The sequence below is a fragment of the Apis mellifera genome, linkage group LG1 (genome assembly GCF_003254395.2).
Source record: "Apis mellifera strain DH4 linkage group LG1, Amel_HAv3.1, whole genome shotgun sequence".
In the NCBI taxonomy this organism is placed as follows: domain Eukaryota; kingdom Metazoa; phylum Arthropoda; class Insecta; order Hymenoptera; family Apidae; genus Apis; species Apis mellifera.
The window spans coordinates 12,225,898-12,245,960 of record NC_037638.1 but is presented as its reverse complement, the minus strand read 5'-3'; the positions used below and the strand labels follow the sequence as shown (position 1 = coordinate 12,245,960).

General features: G+C 21.5%; 2 protein-coding genes across 5 annotated transcripts in view; one reads left to right on the top strand and one right to left on the bottom strand.

Annotated features, from left to right (window-relative positions):
• Positions 1 to 20,063, bottom strand: part of LOC724495 (ecdysis triggering hormone receptor) — a 100,483-nt gene that overhangs the window by 54,992 nt on the left and 25,428 nt on the right. The window contains exon 1 of one of the 4 annotated variants that reach the window (XM_026446027.1): positions 11,839 to 11,858. The exons of the other annotated variants lie outside the window; for them this stretch is intronic. The gene's annotated coding sequence lies outside the window, so the exon portion shown is untranslated. Of the gene's footprint in view, positions 1 to 11,838; positions 11,859 to 20,063 lie in introns of those variants that run through there. 4 annotated transcript variants of the gene reach the window in all.
• On the top strand, positions 607 to 15,032 carry LOC409096. Its single transcript, XM_397545.7, has 8 exons — positions 607 to 1,187; positions 1,973 to 2,080; positions 2,687 to 2,832; positions 3,660 to 3,822; positions 4,215 to 4,371; positions 12,424 to 12,573; positions 13,750 to 14,167; positions 14,391 to 15,032. Exons 1-8 carry the CDS (start codon positions 968 to 970, stop codon positions 14,634 to 14,636), a joined length of 1,608 nt encoding a protein of 535 aa, XP_397545.2. The 5' UTR covers positions 607 to 967; the 3' UTR covers positions 14,637 to 15,032.

The following is a 20,063-nucleotide window of genomic DNA, read 5'->3' as shown; positions in this document are numbered from 1 at the left end:
GAATTTATGATTATAAAAACAATTTGTATTAAGCAAAACATTAAATCTAAACTCTCATATTCATTTTCTAATTTATAGTAATTTTGATTCTTTATTATATTATATTATAAAAGATTAATATTAGAGATAGATTACTTGGAACTTTTGAAAAAGATATCAATATTGAGATGATATCAATTTATTTTTATTTAATTATTTTTATTCAATTGAACTCGTATTTAAACTTTATGAATCTTATGAATTAATAATATTTTACAAATCAAAGAAACTGATTGATTAACTATAAATCCAAACTCGAATTACAGAAATCACAATTTGATAATATGTTACTTTTATAAAATAGATAGAGATTTCCTTTTTTGAAAAGAAAAAAGAAGAAAAATTTTGAATTTTGATAATTTCAAGTTTCACGAGTCTGCAGTTTTAATTCTAATATCTCTAATTAATATAAATACGGGATTGAAAGAGAAAGAGACAGAACAAAACAGAAGGTCATCTTGAGAACGCCTGGTGCGGTTGATTACCAAGGCCTAAAACCCTAGAAATTCGCCTAATACATGCGATATTGGCTTCCTTTATAAAGCTTCCATTTTTCACTACCAAGGTCCATAGTTCGAGAAGAAGTTGGTCTCTACGGCTATCCTTCTCGTCACCTTCTATGATCCCTCATCCCCATACGAGAGCCTGGTCATCCATTTCTATTACGTGCGTTCATATTGTGCCGCGTATTGAAGTTCAGTGAAAATTAAAGAAAAAACAATCAAATCTTACGGTGTACCAGATCATAGAGAAACGAGTGCTTCACCATATATTCTATGATTGTATTATTATTGAAGAGGGAAGAAGAAAAAAAAAGGAATAAGTATCAACAAGTTGGAACAAGATAGTGAACAGTTGAAGGAAGAAGTAGAATAAAAGAGAAACAGTGTGAGAAAAAAAGAAAAGAAGAGAAAAAAAATAATTCAAAATGGGGAAGCTGCAAACGTTGCTGATGATACTTGGTATTATTTGTACGTGCACTTGCGATGGGCGCACAGATTGTGGAAATCACGCGCAGATCTCGTTGTTGACCAGCATCCATGATGATCCATCTTGCCGGAAACTGTCGGTCAAAGGTGTACTAATATATGAAGCCGCAAAATTGCTTACTGAAATTCACAACAATAAGAGTGGTGGCTATGACATAGGTAAATGAATCAGATATATTTTTAGTTTCCTAGTATTAAAATTGGAGTTAATTGGATTTATATTTTTATTTTATTATATTATTTTATTTTAATCAATATTCACATATATTGGAGTAATAATAAAAATTATTAATAATAATTATAAATAATAAACATAAATGATAGAGAAAAATTGTGCTATACTTATTGAATTAAAGTAAATTTGTTTGATCGAAATTATAATAATTTATTATTTAATTTTTATTAAATAATAGATATTATTTGAGAATTTAAGATTTCTTATTTTTGTATTATTTAACATAAGAATCTAAAATTCTAAAAATGATTCCTTAGAAGAATTTATTAATTACTTTTAATACTTGAAAGAATTAATCATATTAATATATCAATTTTCGATTTTTCAGAATTAATCATCTCTTCACATATTTATATTATACTACGTAATTTTTTTCACTTTAAAAATAAATATTTTTGATAATTTAATGCTATCATATATTTAATTGAATATAATTTAAAAGATACAACACAAAATTTCAAAATTTCTCAAAAATTTATTATCCTCAAAATATTCATTACTCTTCTATTTAATTTTTCCATTAATTATCTTTCTAGAATAATTAAAATTTCTTATTTTCCAAAATTAATCATTTCCCAATATGTAAGTAACAAAATGCTTTTTAAGATATTGATATTGTTACATAATTTTTCAATTTCAAGAGCAATATTCTTAAAAATCTTAATCTAGTAAATGAAAGATTGAATAACAGAGAATTTCTATTTTGCAGAACTGACTGTTTTCGACACATGCGGTAGCATAACTGGTACTCTAAAAGCAGCGATGAAGGCTCTCGTAGGGGCAGATACAAGTTGTTTGCAACCGCCTTACTACTTAGGTAAATGTAATTTATTCAATCATATTTTTCTAAATCAAACGATACAGAGATATATGATTTTTCATATGATCTATTACAACTCCTTTTTTTATTACAACAATGTTACTTGAAATATATTATTCGTAGCTTGATTAATCACAAAATTGTAAATCTAACATTAAAAAAATATTATATGTATATAATTCAAATACTTATTTTATTATATACTAAATAACTAAATAAACTATTTTATTTTATAGATTTCTTAATTATATAAAAAAATTTTTTTATATTTATTTTACTATGATTTAATAAGATTAATATGATTTAAATTATTAAAATCATATGACTCAAAAATTTGAATTTGAATTGAGAAATAAATTTATATTGCTTTAAAAAGATAATAGTTTTAATAATTCTTTTCAAAGATTTTTTAATCTCTTTTTAAAAAAGTTTCTTTTTAAATTATCTAATTCTGGATATTTATAAGAATTAATAAAAATCCGTTTATATATATATATATATATGTATAATTATATTTTATTTAAAACTTTATAAATGATTGTAACAGTATATAATCCTTTTTCTTTTTTAATGTAATACATATTAGATTATTTTGTTTAACAGGAATTATTGGACCAGATACTATAGCAAATGCAGAAGCCGTACATAAAATAACTTCAGTACTAAAAGTACCACATATCGTAACACGAGTATCGAATTCTCCGTATCTTCATTATCTAATGAAGGAATCCGATTCTTATCTAGTTCAGGTAATTAATTCTACGAATTCGACTTATTAAATTTTCAGAAATCGAAAACCTCTTCAAACTTTTATATATTCTATTACTTAATTTTTTCGTTGTATTGTTTTCGAAACGATAAAAAAATATGAATTATTACATAGTAAAGAATTTCCAGATTACAAGTTCGAGAGTCGAAAAAATTCGAATAAGATCAAGCAATGCACAATAGTGCTATATAATTCAAAATATAATTATGAATAATATCATCATTCCTTTATCCCTGTGTTGTTCAGCTTATGGCTACTCAGTAACTTATAATCTCTGCATTTATGTTTATATATATATATATAATTATAATATATATTCAGAAAATTAATATATTATGAAAAATGCATTGCAAAAAAAAAACATAAAAGTTGATATATGAAAATATTAATTGAGGCTTATTAAATTATAAGCAATTTAATTTTGCTTTAGATGAAATAAAATAAAAGCAAAATATATAAGTGGTGAAATAAGAACAAAATATAATTAATAATTTATATAATTATAATTTAATAAATAAGCCTTAAGTAATAAAGCCCTAAGTATATTTTTGTTTTAATCTCTAAATATCCTATGAATATATTAATATTTGATATATGTTGTCTATATATATCTCGAACACACAACAATTCTATATTTAAGAAATAGATGTATATTAAGTTAAAGTTAAATGATTTAATATTAGAATATATTTTGAACTTATTATGTACATTAGATTGAAAAGAAGAAAACTAAATACATAAGAAGAAAATAGGAATTTTATTTGTTTAAAATTTATTATACTTATTAATTATGATTTGCTGATCCAGGGAACGTTAAAGATTGTGGAAGAATTAAAATGGAAATCGTTCACACTAGTGGTGAACGGTGATGAGGATGATGAGGATGACACTCAAAACATTGCAAAAAAATTAACAACGGCAGCCATTAAAAATGGTTTTTGTGTTTTGATCCCTGATGGCGATAAAGATGGTAAGGCAACGATTTTCTTTTTTTTCTTAATAAATTATTTATTTGTTTTTTCTCTTTTTTTTAGATTTTTTTTTTAAATTCTTTTTAATATTTATATATATGTATATTTGAAAATGAATAAACAAAGTAAAAAATTATACATAATACTATAGGTTTCGAAGAATCAAAAATTTTTAAATCAGAAAAATTGAAAAAAAATTATAATTAAGATAAGATTTCAATTAGAATTAAAATTTAAAAATTTGAATATTTAAAACATTATTATGAAAATTTGAAGATTTTGTTAATTTTTAAATTATAATTTTTAAAAATTTATGAAAAATTTTGAGGAAAAAATTTAAAAATTAAAAAAATGTGATAAATCGAAAAATTAATTGCAACAAAAATTCCAGATTTAACCACGCATATCGTGCATATCGGAACACCGGAAAATGAATTCTTCAGCAAACCAGTGAATTCGACCATTTTAATTGTCAGTGAAGGACACGTCGAAGAGCATTTAAAACATGTAAATTCGACAAACACTATTCTACTCTTGGAAGATTCCAGGTAACCACATATATTTATATTCTTTTACATTTAAATCTATAAAATCTAATTAATGAAATTTCAAAAATAAAAATACACATTCAATTGTAATCATAAGAATAATTCTCAAAATGCTTATTAATGAGAATATTATATCAGAATGATATATCAGACTTAATCAAATAATTCTTTATATCTTTATATGTATATCTTAATTTTATAATATATCAAAATTTATAATGTGTATCATATTTAACTTAACTTAAATTTAAACTTTCTAATTTAACTAATTTAACTTATAAAATTCAAAACACTATATTTTAAATTATATACATGTATCACAAAAAAAAAGGAAAAAAAACAAGTGAAAACTGATTTTTTAGTAAACTAATTAAACTTATAAATTAAAGTTGAAATCAATTGAAACTTTTCTGTCAATTCGTAATTGATGACAATTGTATATATTTATAAACATCGATTACTAATTAGTTCCGACAACTTGACTTAAACCGCAATTAAGAATTTTTCTTACGTAACATTATCCGTTTGATAATCCATGACACAATTACTGTTTCTCATATGCATAAACATTCCGTTATTTTTTTCCATCTTTTTACATTTTACATTGCATGGTGATGTATACAAATTTTTCATTTGAACATTTATGGACTTCATTTATTTTTTATTTTAATAATAAACTAAAAATTTTAATTAATTAAATATAAATTATTATATACTTAAAGTTTATCATATCAAATTTAAACAAAACATAAAAATTGCTTTCCTGATAATAAAATAATAATTTACATATCTTTATAAAAATAACAAAAATTTGGATATAAAATTTAAACTATAGAAAAATTATAATAGAAGCTTATTGATTAATCAACTCCAACACTTCAATATCTTCCATGATCTTAAATTATTTATGCATAGAAAAATATAATATTGCAATTTGTAGTTTGCAATATTTAAAAAATAAAAATTTTTTATCCTATAGCATATATAATAATAAAAATTTGTTGATCAAAATTTTATGAATCATTTAAATATATTTTCATGTTATTAATAAAACAAAACAAGGAGTTATCTACAAATACCTTAAAAAAATCGATATTTAAAATGATAATTGCAAGAAAGAAGATTTATTAGAATAAAGAAGAATGAAATTTTCTCCTTCAATATACAATATGGGATCAGAAAATATAAAATTGTATACCAACAAATTTCGTTTTTTTTATGCGAATATAATATAAATATAACTGTATAGTTTCTTTTACATATTATTATGTATCATTTAATTAATTTTTTTTCAATGTAATAATATGTATGGAGTCATTAAAGTACATCAATTAATTTTAGAATTTAATTATTTGATTTCCTTACTTAAACGAGCTCGCATCCTGATATTAAAGTTGAGAAATTTATAGAAAGTGAACGTGAATAGTTCTTCATAACTTTATAAAATTAGAATTAGAATTTGTAATATTTTCTATACAGTTTTAGATTATACATAATGATATATTGTAAAATTTTTTGAAATTTATATGGATTTTTAATATGGATTTAATAATAATACATTATAAAGATAAATACAGGTATTATAATATAAAAATATCGATTTTTCAATCAATTTCACTACAAGTGATATAAATATAAATAAATATAATATAAGCAAAAATAAATGAAAATATTGCAAAAATATTTTTTACAAATATATATTTTATGAACTGAATCATAAAAAAATCCTTCAACTTTACTAATAGAATAGAAGTATTGAAAATTTCATAAATTTCAACTATAGTTCTAAAAATAAAATAATACAATTAATCAAGTAAAAAAATAAAATATCAAATAGTGACAAAATCAATTAAGTGAAAAATTGAAGTCGAATGTTTTTGTCAAATATATTATCATGTTAATTATGTCAATTATACTTATCGATCAATACAATTTACCATTTCTTTTGAATGAATTATACAAGCCCAAGATGAAAATAATAGATTTATTATGTCCTATCTGACAATCATGATCGTTAGTGAACAAACGGTAACCACAATAGAACCACAATAGAATATCAACAATCATTGCATAATACTTATCTATTAATACAAGCTGGTTTGCAACAGCTTTTTTTTCCTTTCTTTTTTTCTATGATATCATCGAAAAAAACAATAATTGATATAAATTATAAAGGATATACAACATATTTGAAATATACATTTATTATGAATAAATAATTGCAAGAGAAGACGAAAATAAATAAAATTGTAATAACATTATGAGAAAACTTATACATAAACTTTAACAATTCAACAATAAACTTTAACAATAAACTTTTACATTTCAAATTCTCAAAAAGCAATATCTGAAACTTTGATTTAATTGAAAAAATAACAAAGTTTTTTTTTATTTTATTACAGTATAGATAATTTGTGTAGTATTGCAATTTACTTTCACTTTTTAAAATTAAAAATTAAAAAGAGAAAATAAAATTAGATTAAGTAAGATTGGATTAGGTTATTAAAATTATAATTAAAAATATATAATATATATTTTTTTTTATAACAATAGGCATAAAAGAATATCACAGGTTTAATTTTAGATAAATATCAATTTTAATAGAGTAATCACAGACTGTAACTTTATAACATTCACACTGCATCCACATTTTACACAACATTGCATTTATGTAACATTGTTCTCAGTGCTTTTCTCTTCTTTTGTCTTCGTTGTAATTCACATTGCAGGCAATACGCATTATAGCAATTTTCTCAGGAGAGAGATTTAGAATATAATATAAAATGTTATAATAATATATAATTTATTTTAGAAAATATTCAATTAGTATTTGAAATTTACAAATTTTATCTTTCGATGCTTGTTGCTTATTTTGCATCCGATTTTGTACCTTCTATTTGATTTCGATAAAATTTTCAGAATGTATAACTAATATAAAGTTAGAAAACTTACTATTGAATTTTTAATTTTTAATTAAACACAAAGATTCAGATAAAAAAACAACGTTTGTTATTTTCTTTCTAATTAATTCCAACTAATTGAAATTTCTCCAAGATTCTTTTCATGTTTTCATCTAATAAACTATTTTTCTAATTTCTTTTAACGTTTCAGAACGTTGTTTAATCTAAAAAAAGCTATTGAATATGAAAGAGTGATTGAATACTTTTTGTTATTTTTAAATTATATTCATCTTTGTTATTTCAAATCAGCAACATAACATTAATTAAAATTTAAAATTTTATGCCATTTTTGCAATCATAAAATCATCATAAAATTAATATGCAAATGAGTAGATTAAATGATTTTAAAATTTTTACACATTTTTCTGCAGATTGAATCGAAAATGTCAAAATTATTATTTACCTATAAATATCATTTAAAAAAATTATTAGGTTGAAATTCTGTTAATTATTTTACTCTCGAAATTCTTGTTGTCTGTAATAATAATTTCATATTAGTAATAAAATTAATATGAAATCCATATGAAAAAAAAAAAAACACGATACGCTATATCTATCATACTTATTTTTCTTGTAAATATCGAGATTTTGCATATCATGTAATGCGTATTTAAATGTAAAGTTAAGTATAATTATTGAGAAAAAAATTAATTACTATTCGGATCGAAGTGAATTATTCTAGTGAATTAGTGATTTTTTTTTATTTCCTTCTTTTATTTTTACAATATTACGCGATAAAATTCTATGATTTAAAATGTTTTTTGAAATTAATGCAATATACGTACAAATTTTGTATAAACATCTATATTCTGCAATTTAAATATATTTTTTTATACATATGTAAATTTTATTCTTTTATATGAAAAAATATGACAAAATTAGATAAGATAGTTTTGAACAATAACATTTCTTGTTGTTTAATCGAACGATGAAGATGAAAAAAATATTGATTTTTGTAAATTTTGGCTATATTTACGCGATATAGAAAATTAAAAAATTTTTTTTTCATATTTATGTCAATTTTATTGTACAATATCATAGATTTTTTTTCGAGATATATTATTTTGAACTTATTAACTGTTTGAAGTTATTAAATTATTAAGTTATGCATAAAGCTTTATTAAAAAATATTATTGATTATTTAAAAAGTCATACATATACATTTTTATGTTTATTATTTTTCATCAAATTTTTAATCATATGATCTAATTATGCGTTATTATTAGAATGAAAAAGAAATTGTTTTGAAAATTATTTGAAAAAACGTAATAATTACTATAATCAATATCATAATTAGTGTTGCAAATACATCATAACATAAAAATCTTGAATAGTACTTTATAAAAGTGATGATGCATCGTTGATAATAATAAAATTGCTGCTATAGAAGTAAATTTTTGTTTCTATTAAAGATTTTATCTTTTTTTAATGATGAACATTGACTAAACAAATCAAGAATGAAATTGGAAAATATTTATTAATATGTAGTTCTAAAAATATAAATAATATCAAATTGAAATTTGACATAAATAAAATAAATATCTAGTAGTATCAATACATTAAATTAAAAAAATAACAAACTTGTAAATAATAATTTCCAATCACTTTGAGAACAACTTTTTCAAAACTGTGAATTAAATAATTAATAAATGAAGAGAGAGAAGAAATCATATTATGATTCAAAATATATATATAGTTTTTGAATGTCAATATTTATAAGAAAAAATTATCATATTTGGTAGACAAATATTTCACCGTGACTCTTATGCAATTTTATTTATATTTTATATATATTTCTATATATATTTAATTTAAATTGATAAATTAATTTTACAATTATTTTAATGATGTAATCAATTACTTTTGTATGTTTTTAAATCATATAATATGCTTATAATTATATTTCAATTAGATAGCAAAATGAAAATTATGCGATGCTATTAAGATACAAGTTAATAACAAAATAAATTACAGATATATAACACATTTACTTTTCATAATCCTATTTTATTTTTATTTTTATTTTATTATTTCTATCACTACTTGTTACTAAGTATGTTCTAATCTAAATTAAATTTATTACAATTATAATTATATATAATATTGAAAAATTATTTCTGTCATATAATAGACATCGTAATATAATTCAATATTTAATTTATTTTGGTTTATTCCAATAAATGATCGAAGATCATAAGAAAAATAGTTTTTTCAAATCAATAATATGTAAAGTTTTTCGCATGGTTGCATAAAATTATAAAATAAATGTTGCATGCTTCTCGTATTAATATCATATATTACAATTTTTTCGATGAATTTTAATAGAGGAGAAAGATAATCCTTGTTTCTAAATTAATTGATATACATATATTAAAGATATAAATAAGATGTCATGGAAACGTTTTGATCTGATTACAAATAACAGTATAACATGTTTAATTAACATTTAATATAATAATTAATAAATTGATTTTATTTAAATAAAAAAAATAAATAATCAATACAAATTAAAATTTCTTTGGATTAGTATTCTTGACTTTCTTGCAAGAAATCGTTTGATCACTCGCTATTTTTTTCAAAAATTTTAAAATTTTATATTTTTGGGGCAAAATAGTAGTATATTAGTTTATTTTAATAATTGCATTGCTACTTTGAAAAGAATGAAAAAATTGGCTTACCTTCGTTGCAAATAATTGTATAAAATTGCGTCATCAAAACACGTTTAAAATTCATTCCAGTCATTAAACGCGGCGATTTGTTATTCATAGAAACAAGCCTAATTGTGCAATTAGTCTTTGAATGTATCAATACGAATAATAGAATTATCGTGGTATTCACGCATATATGCTTGTTTGTACGCAATCAATGAATTCATTAGCACATATCTAATATTTTCTGTTATCTTCTTAGTTAATGATTACAATTGTAAATGTCATTACATTTTTATTATTCAAATATTATAGAAACAAGATCGTAAGAAAAGAGGTAGAATTCAGTTTTTTTTTTTTCATTTTTTAAGATATCTATTTTTATTTTTATGCTTTAAATAATTCTCAAGATATTAATTTATGGGATACCTTTGGGAAAATTTTAAAAGCCAAAACAGAAATGTTGAAACTTATATTATGTATTATTGGTTGAAGCTACTGGAAATTTAAAAGTTGTATATATTTTAACGCAAATATAGATTATTTAGAACTTAATAATAAGTAAATTTCAACCATGATATTTTTGTATATCAAGTTTTGTGTTTGTTTTGTATTTGGGGAATAAGTATTGTCGAAATTAGTTTGAGAAAGTTATGAATTTTGATAGCAAAATTTGTTATGCTTCTAGATATTATTAAGCATTATTATATGTAAAAATTTATATATATGCATTTTATTTTTTTTTCTTATATTTTTTAATTATGTTTCTGATTTCAGTAATTTTTATGTCTAAGTTATATTTTTTGATTATTTATGTAATATTATAAGAGAAAAATTTCAAAAAATATACTGTATTCTATAAATGATAATTTTTGTGATGATTTTTTAAAAATGCATCATTTCTTCATTAAAATATCATAATATATATCTAAAATAATTATAACAAACATTTTCATTTGCTCTAACAATATTATTGATCTTAAATTTTTGTATTTGAAATAAAACCTATATTAAAGAATATTATAATAAATAAAATGTGACTCAGATTCTAAATTTATAAATTGTGTATTTTTTATTATTTATAATTGTAACAACAAATAATTAACAGATGAAATTATAAAGAAATAATAAAAGAATTACAATGTAATTATAAAGAATGATATAAGTTAATTATAATAATGATATGTTATTATATTAAAATTGCTGATTTAATCTGAAGATAATTATAAATAGGGTATTTTCTCAAAGGCCTTCCGAAGCATAAAATATCTATATAAAATCTGATTTAGCCAAGGATGCTTAATTAGTAACCATTAAAAATTTTCCATTCGTTTCTGTTATGTTTGTTATTGAATTTAAATTTATTAAATATTAATTTTTTTTATAATGTAATTATTACGATTAATAGTTAAATTTTTTTAAATAAATAAATCCTGGATTCAAAGAAAATAAACAGAAATTATATAAATATAAACAATTATGAAATTTTAAAAAAGAAAATTAATAATAATTCATGGATTATTAAATTATTAAATTTTACGCAATTTTTACTCAAATATAAAGTACAATATTTAATAAATTAATATTTATAACTGAGTTTTTATTATTAAATTTTATTACTAAATTGCAGTCGATTATAATTATATGAACGCGTATCTTATAATGAATATACATTAAGTTTTATCTCATTTTAATATCTTGATTTTCTCACAAAATATTATTGTTTATAACAAAATGTTTCATTTCATGTTTATTAAAATTAAAGTTGATACTAGTTACTAATTCTTTTAGAACGTGCAAAGGTCATATAAAGGTCAATTCTATATATATCGTGTTTTTTTTTAAATGGAATTACATACCTTTTAACACACCAATCAATGCAGTATGACATTCTCTATAAAAAAAAAAAGAATTATTCATATATGCTTAAAAAATATTTAAAAGATATTTCAATTTGAATTTTATAAAATTTAATTAATTAAATATTTATTAATAATTTTTAAGCACATATGAATTAATAATTTTACAATTATGAGAATCTCTTGTATCTTTTATAATATTTTATAATGATAAATATATTGAATAGTATTTATTAAGAATTCGAAATATGATTATAATTTCGAATTTTATATTTATGAAATGTTTTTGAATCTTACATTATAAAATTATAATAACTAACGAGAAATGAAAATTGAAATAAAAACATTTTAGAAATCGAAATTTTAAAAACATTGATTGCAAATAGATTAAGCTTATTTTTTCGAAATTTGAATTTTTGAAATTCGCGGGATTTCTGATATCAAATTACAAATCACAAGACGAGATAAAAAATTCTCTATTATTCAATTTTCGTTCTTTTAATTATTATAATAATAATGTAAATTTGCACGAATATTTATAATCGATCTACAAATAATAAATATTTGATCATTGAATTGATTCAGGAACGAATTCCCAGGATTAGAGACAAGAGTTGAGAAATCAAAATGGTGGTCCGTTAAAGATGACAAGAAGTATGACACGGAGGAATTGAGAGAAGTCAAATGGCTCGAGAACGCGATAAAAGCGTACGCAAAAGCGTTAGATACGCTGTGGTGAGCATGAACGTTTGATTATCCCCTTAATTACCTATTCCCGTAAAAAAAAAAAAAAATTGCAATGAAATTATCAATGCAAGAACTTTTGTAGGCAAAATAATGCGGACGTTTAATTGAGCAATACCGCAATACTGCAATACTGCAATATGTATTAAATTGCAGCCATTTTTCTTAATTATAATTTGATATTTTTGAAATATTTTATCGTTTATCAAATTATTTTAACGTTATATCAAATCAATTCCTCTTTTTCCCTTTTCTATATTAAAATAATATAAAATTATATTAAAATATTTTATAAACTGTAACTTTTCTATTAATTCACTATAACGTATTATTAAATGAATTAAAATATAATGGCCAGATAAGATTAAATCAAGTTAAATCATCAAAACGAACAAATATATATTGTGTTAAAAATTTTCTATGCAAGGATCTATTGATTTTTAATTACCCGTAATTGCTATGCTGTTGTATTACGTTCAAATGTATTCTAGAAAAGATTATGGAAATAAAACTTTGTTATTGTTTTTAATGTTTTGTGTGATTACAAGTTAAGTAAATTATAATTGTTAGATATCCTTTCTGTATTCTCTATTTAATTCATTATTATTAGATATAGATTATTAAATTATTATTAGATAAAAGAAACTCGATTAGAAAAAAAATTTGGTTTCTATTATATAAGATATATAACAGAGTTATTTATAAAAGTATCTCAACATTATTTTGCAGAAAAATTTAAAAATTAAAAAAAAATTTATATGCACATAGAAAATAATAGACTACAAATATCCAAAGTTTCAGTATTTTATTTCTAAAATACAATATTGTATGAAATATTTTTTTACAGTATAATAAAAAACTGAATTCTAAATATAATTTAAGATTTTGCTTTATCTGACATCATTATAAAATTACATTTAAAAAATAAAAATATATTGAAAACTTGGAGCATTGATTTCATATATTCTCTTGAAATAATAATAAAAAAAATAGTTTTATATACAACCTCATTTGCAATCTCAAATATTTTCACAAATTTTACTATTAGAATTGAATAATCTAACATTATTATAATTTTTTTCCTAATTTATAAAATGTTCTATTCTTGATTCATTTTTGATTATTATGGAATATCATACAATTACTATAATAAATCTTTCCGTGTAGCAAAAAGAAGAAATGCAAGAATCAAATAAATCCCGTGGATTGGAACAACGTTTTATCAAATGTAATTGCGGATTACGCGAAGGAATCGCAATCAAATACCGCTTTTCTCGATCTGTCGATGAAAGTAAAAGCTGGAGAGCTGCAGAGCCTGGGATCGATCACTATTCTCAAGGACAAAGTGAAGTTACATTGGGGCGATGAGAACGAGGAGAAAGATGAAGAGGATGACGATGATGCAGATAATGATGAGGATACAAATGAGATGCCAAAAGAGTTCAAAAAGTTGATCAGTAAGGAGAAGGGGACAAAAGTTGGGTGCGCTACGACGCCTAAAGAGATCAAACTGTTGCACGAGAATGATGATGAGGATGCTCAAGTTCTTGTTTCCGAAATGGATAACAGTGAATGGTGGACCATGGTCAGTTCTTTGTTTCGTTAATTTGATTATTTTTTTCTATATGAATATTATTTTTGAAATAATGAAAGAAAAGGAATTTATATAGAGATTCATGTAATCTGTAAATACTTTCTATATAGATAATTGATAGAAGTTTTAATAAGATAAGCAATTTTCACAAGAGAAATTAAAAAATAGTAGTATTAATTGCGATTGAATTGTGATATGAAAATATTATTTATAGGTCGGCACAGTGAGCGGTGTCGGTGTAGCCATGTTCGTCGTTGGAATTCTAGCTGTTTACGTGGTCTATACAAATGTTCGTGGACCAACGACACCAAAGAATGCTCGTACCGAAAGAGATACTAGCCTCAGAAGAATAGGCAGCGACAGAGAACCACCTATTCGCTCTCAAAGGCATCCCCGTAATTTACAGAGGAGAGACAGCAACAGAAGTATCAGAAGTACCATATCCGAGAAAAGCGTCTGATTAGATTTTTTAATGCAAATGACATCAACGGCCAAAGCAACTTTAATGAACACTTAACGAATTGAATTCTTTTAGGATCACGATATTATTTGATTTGGTCATATCGACTATAATTTGTTTCAGGTTGATTCGAATTGATTTTAATTATTCTAATTATAGAAAAAGATAACTATAGATAAGTTGTAAATGATTTATTGAGGAAATAGATTCTTTTTGACGCATTATTAAAAAGAATGATATTTAACATTTTAGTTTTTTTTCTCTTTTGCTCATTTTATTTTTCTATATTCGATAAAACAAATCGACTTAAAAAATTCAATTAGTAAAATGATGAAACGAAAATAAACGTTTGTTATCCAAATAATAGAGATTATACAATAGATCAGATTAAATTTCATTTAAATTTTGTAATTATTAGGTTCGAATTGAATTGAAATGTGTCAGATCGATAAGAAATTAATTATATATTTGGTTCTAATGATATAGATCTTTTTGATTTGATATTAATTAGCTTGAATTAATTGAAATTCATTTTTTTTTATAGTAAAATGGAATTGATTTAGTAAAGTACAATTTTTTTATTTTATTTTTTTCTTTTTTTGTTGATTTTTTATAGATTCAAGTTCATTTTATCTGAAATATATTTATTATTAATTTCATTCGATCTGTTATTTTCATTCAATGCAAATCGATTCAAATTTATTTAATTACATTCGAATCTAATTTATTATTATCAATTGGCTAAAATAATTTCAATTTTCAATCTAATTTCATTCCTTTTAATATGAATCAACTTCGATATTCAAACGAGTGTAAGACTAGTTTGAACTCAAGTTGGTATACCACATATTTCCTAGAAATTTTTAACAAGTAATTTTTAATCTTAGAAAATCTTAAATGATAAAATATGTCGCCTGTTTGCTTATTAGTTATTTTAAACACACACATATACATATGTACAAGCGTTCTCTCTCTCTCTCTCTCTCTCTCTCTTGAAAAGAAAATCAAATAATAATATATATCTTTCTGTGATTATTCTTGAGAATAATTTATCTTTTAATCCTCTTCTAAAAATCATTGAAAATTCGAAATATTAATGAATAGAAACAAGTTTGAGCCAATATTCTGATAAATGAGATTGAAATGGAACGAATTTTTAAACTTATAAAAAAAAAAAAAATAAAACAAAAATGTTAATCATGAAAATATTAAATGAAAAGGATTAAAAAATATATATATATATATATTTCTAATGTTAGTAATTGATAAGCTTTCTGGAAAAATAAAACAAAAATATAAATATTTATTTATTTATTTATTTATTGAAAAAAAAATCTATAAATATAAATCTTTTCATCAAAATGTTTCTTAATTGATAGGAAGCGAAAAAAGAAAAATCCTATAGTCCAATAAGAGTGCAATGTCGAAATGCTTATATTTCAATGATGAAAAAAACCTTCATCACAAGGTTTTGAAAAAATGTGTATAGATTGAATAAAATGAATGATGATTAACAATTTTAATTAAGTAATAATTAAATAAGATAGATATGCAAAAATATTAGAAAAATTATCTATTATTTATATTAAAAATATGTTAAATATTAAAAATATACAATGAATATAAATACCAATATTATAATACTTAAAAAGTAATCAATGCATCAATGCAGACACTTTGTTGTTAACTTTCTCCTTGACTTGTTGATTATTAATAAAGTATTATATTCCATACAACAATGTTTATTTATAAAATATTAAATTGAAATATTGTATGCGACTAAACATGTATATGTGTACATTATAGATATTTAGTAATAAATTTAATAAAGTTCATTGATCTCTATGTTTCTTGCAATGATTGATCAATAAACATTCCATGGAGGCATTCCAATATCACATGTAATTAAATAAAGATATATATTTATTTACATGTAATAGAAATATATTAAAAAGTATTGATATTAAGATTCGAAATTGTAGTATGCATTATAATATAAATTTTTAAATAAAAATTCAATTAATACATACGTAAAATATGTATAGTTTATCCAAATATTTAATCGAATTAAAATAAATAATATATTAAACATTTTATATTTTCTTAAAGATTAATCGATTTCATTATTTTATAATTTTTTAAAAAAATATTCAAATATTGTTTCCACAATTCCTTCATTTAAAAATAATTTTTTCTTTTTTGTTAAAAGTTTATATAAATGTTGAAAAGAAAAAATAAAATTGATGCAGAGTTCTTGAATTAAAAAAATGAATAAAAAAAAAATTAAAAAATAGTTTATAATTTTTAATTATAATAGAATAATAGAATAGAATAATAATCAAAAACTAATCGTGATTATCTTAATTATTCAACATTATAAAAAAATTTAATGTAATTTTATTATAAATCTTATTAGTTTCAACACTTATGTAAGGTTGAATGATTAATAAAAAAAATTTAATAAGATTTTAATACCAAAAAAACTACATTTGAGAATATGAATAATCACTAATAGTGATTATTTCTTGATCTGAATAAAATACATATGTATAAATGTTCAAAAAAATAAATTGTATATAATTTCAATAGTACAATTGCATCTGTTTATGTACAAGTATATAAGAAAATAAATATAATGGGAAATAATTCAAATAATGACACTTATCATAATTTACTCTTCTTGGAATTTCCAGAAGTGAGATTGAAGATTGAAAAAAAATTGTGAATCATTGTTTATTTCTACAATTTTTTGAGAAAGTATATTTTGAAGTATATTTTTCTTTTATCCATCTTTATTCTACATTATTCTAGAATTTTAATCTATTTTAATCTTTCTTACTTTTTTTTTTCAATTTTTCTGTTCAACAATTTTACGCAACAAAATATCGCTGATATTATAAAATAAAATATTATATAATAAAAATTTTAACATTAGAATAAAATTCCTAAATTTTCAAAGTATTTCTAAAAAATCATAGAAATTAATTTTAATAATATTGGAAAAAGTTTTTAAATTTTTATTTTTATTATTTTTTATTTTTTAAATTTTTATTATTACTATTATTATTATTATTTATTAAGGAGTACTATTTCTATTATATATAATGTATCAGAAAAACTAAAAAAATGCCAATATTCTAATAATGTTTTCTCACTAATTTGATTTATTCATAAATTTATTCAAAAATAAAAAAAATGTTACAATCAATTATATTAATTAAGATAAAAAGAGAAAGTGTCGTTTATATATTTATTGCAGCATTTATTCTATAGAAATAGGAGATCGAGATCAATAAAATTGACCTTGATTCTTTTTCAACTTCGGGTTAGATTATCAACTATTGAACAAGACATCAAAGTGACACTTCCGGCATGAGGAAACGCGCATGTAAAATCAAACGGGGCGAGTGTTGCCTCGGATATGATAAATTAAGATTGTAAAATAGGGTTATACCCGGCGTGGAGAGAGATCGACTATTGTTCTCGTCACTTGACCTAATCAAACGTTCAATCAAGGTTACGTAACACGCAAAATACACGGTCGATCATTGCGTAGATGAAAATAAGTATGATTACAAGGACAAGGATGTGTCTACCGTTTTAATTATGCTATGAGGATATTGAATGATTGATTTCAAAAACAAAACAAATAATAATTTTATAATAGCAAAATAAATAATAAGTTTATAATAATGAAATAAAAAATATGATTTGTAATATGTACATTCATTATAATACTGTAACAAAATAACGGTAAAACTGCTTTATTCATAAACATATCATAAACATATCATAAAATTGATTTAGCATTTCTGTAATAACGAGACTTGTTCGATAGTCAGCCAACGATCTCTGAAATCTGAGAAATACGTGACGTCAACGAAGTACGAGTTTCATATAACAGGAAAATGTGTACTGTATCATGGAATTTCCATTTCTATTAAACCATACGGAATTTCCGCTTACAATAAGTTTGAACTAATTACACTACAATAAATGTTACGAAAAAAAATAATTGATAGATAGAATTTAAAAAAAAAATAATTGAATGAAATGATAGATAAATAAATTAGATATAATTGGTATAATAAAAAAAAAATACTAGTTAAAATAAAAAGAAATAGATATAGACATAGGAAGTGTTGTAATTAAAAAAATCATATATCACTTAGAAGAAAATCCTGGATAAATGTATTATCACATCAAAATATGATATATCATAATCAAAATAGTATCAATTATTTAAAAAAAAATCAATAAATACATATTATCTGTAAATACTGTAATTATAAGAGTAAATTATCAATTATAGAAAGGAAGAAAATCAGGATAAATACGTTAAAATGTCATAATAATAAATCATAATATACCAATTAAGAGAATAAGTGTTGAAATTTTATGTAATAAATATAATATATTATATGAATTTTTTAAGATATGTCTTTAAAAATATAATTTTAAAGTGTTACAAAAAATATAATATAATTATTTTTACTAATTTTATCAATAATTCTAAAATATAATACATATTATTATATAAACAAAATACATATATTATTTAATTTTGATAATAATAAAAATAATATTATGCAAAAAATAAAAGTTTTGTTATTTGTATAAATATTTAATTTATAACTAAGCTTGATAAACTATAATCATAAAGAATATATTAATATTCTTATCAATATTGATCTCATAACCTCTTTTAAACTTGTAAAATAAATAAAAATAATTTCAAACATCGTATTATTTTTTTATATCAAAAACTATATATAAATATTATTCAAATATTATTATATAAATATGAATAACAATATAATGAATAAAATGATAAATAAAATGAATAAAACAATAAAATGAATAAAATTTGTCGATTTTCTATAATTCTAATTTTTTTTTTATAATTATATTCCTTAAGATTTTAAACTTACTTTTTTATTTCTATTAAAACAACTAATATTTAAATGATTTTAATATCTCTTAATAAAAGATTATTCAGTACAAAATAAATAATTTCAGATATTTGAAGTTTACTTGCATATCTATGCAACACACTGGAAGGATCACAATGAAGTCACTAAATTTTAAGAACTGTTTTAAGATTACTTTCCTCGTTTAAATTTCTGTGAAACGGTGAACTGGAATTCACATATTTCTTGCATTAATCACTTGCATCGGAGAATATTTTTACCGTTTTTACCGTATTATAAAAATGATAATCACAGTAATTGCATCGAATAATAATCGATTGGAATTCGTTCATAAAACGAGTGATGCAATCTTTTTTGTTTCGATTTAACGATAGAAAAACGAAACAACAATAAAATATTCTTATTCTAAATCAAGAAAAATTGCGATTAATTTTAATGTGCAGATTCGAAAAGAAGATTAGTTAAGATTAATTGAGACAAGAGGTTATAATTTGTT

Coding starts and splice junctions, on each gene's coding strand:
- LOC409096 (XM_397545.7), top strand. CDS start 968: ATGGGGAAGCTGCAAACGTTGCTGATGATACTTGGTATTATTTGTACG. Junction 2,833..3,659: donor CCGATTCTTATCTAGTTCAG/GTAATTAATTCT, acceptor TTGCTGATCCAG/GGAACGTTAAAGATTGTGGA. Junction 12,574..13,749: donor AAAGCGTTAGATACGCTGTG/GTGAGCATGAAC, acceptor CTTTCCGTGTAG/CAAAAAGAAGAAATGCAAGA.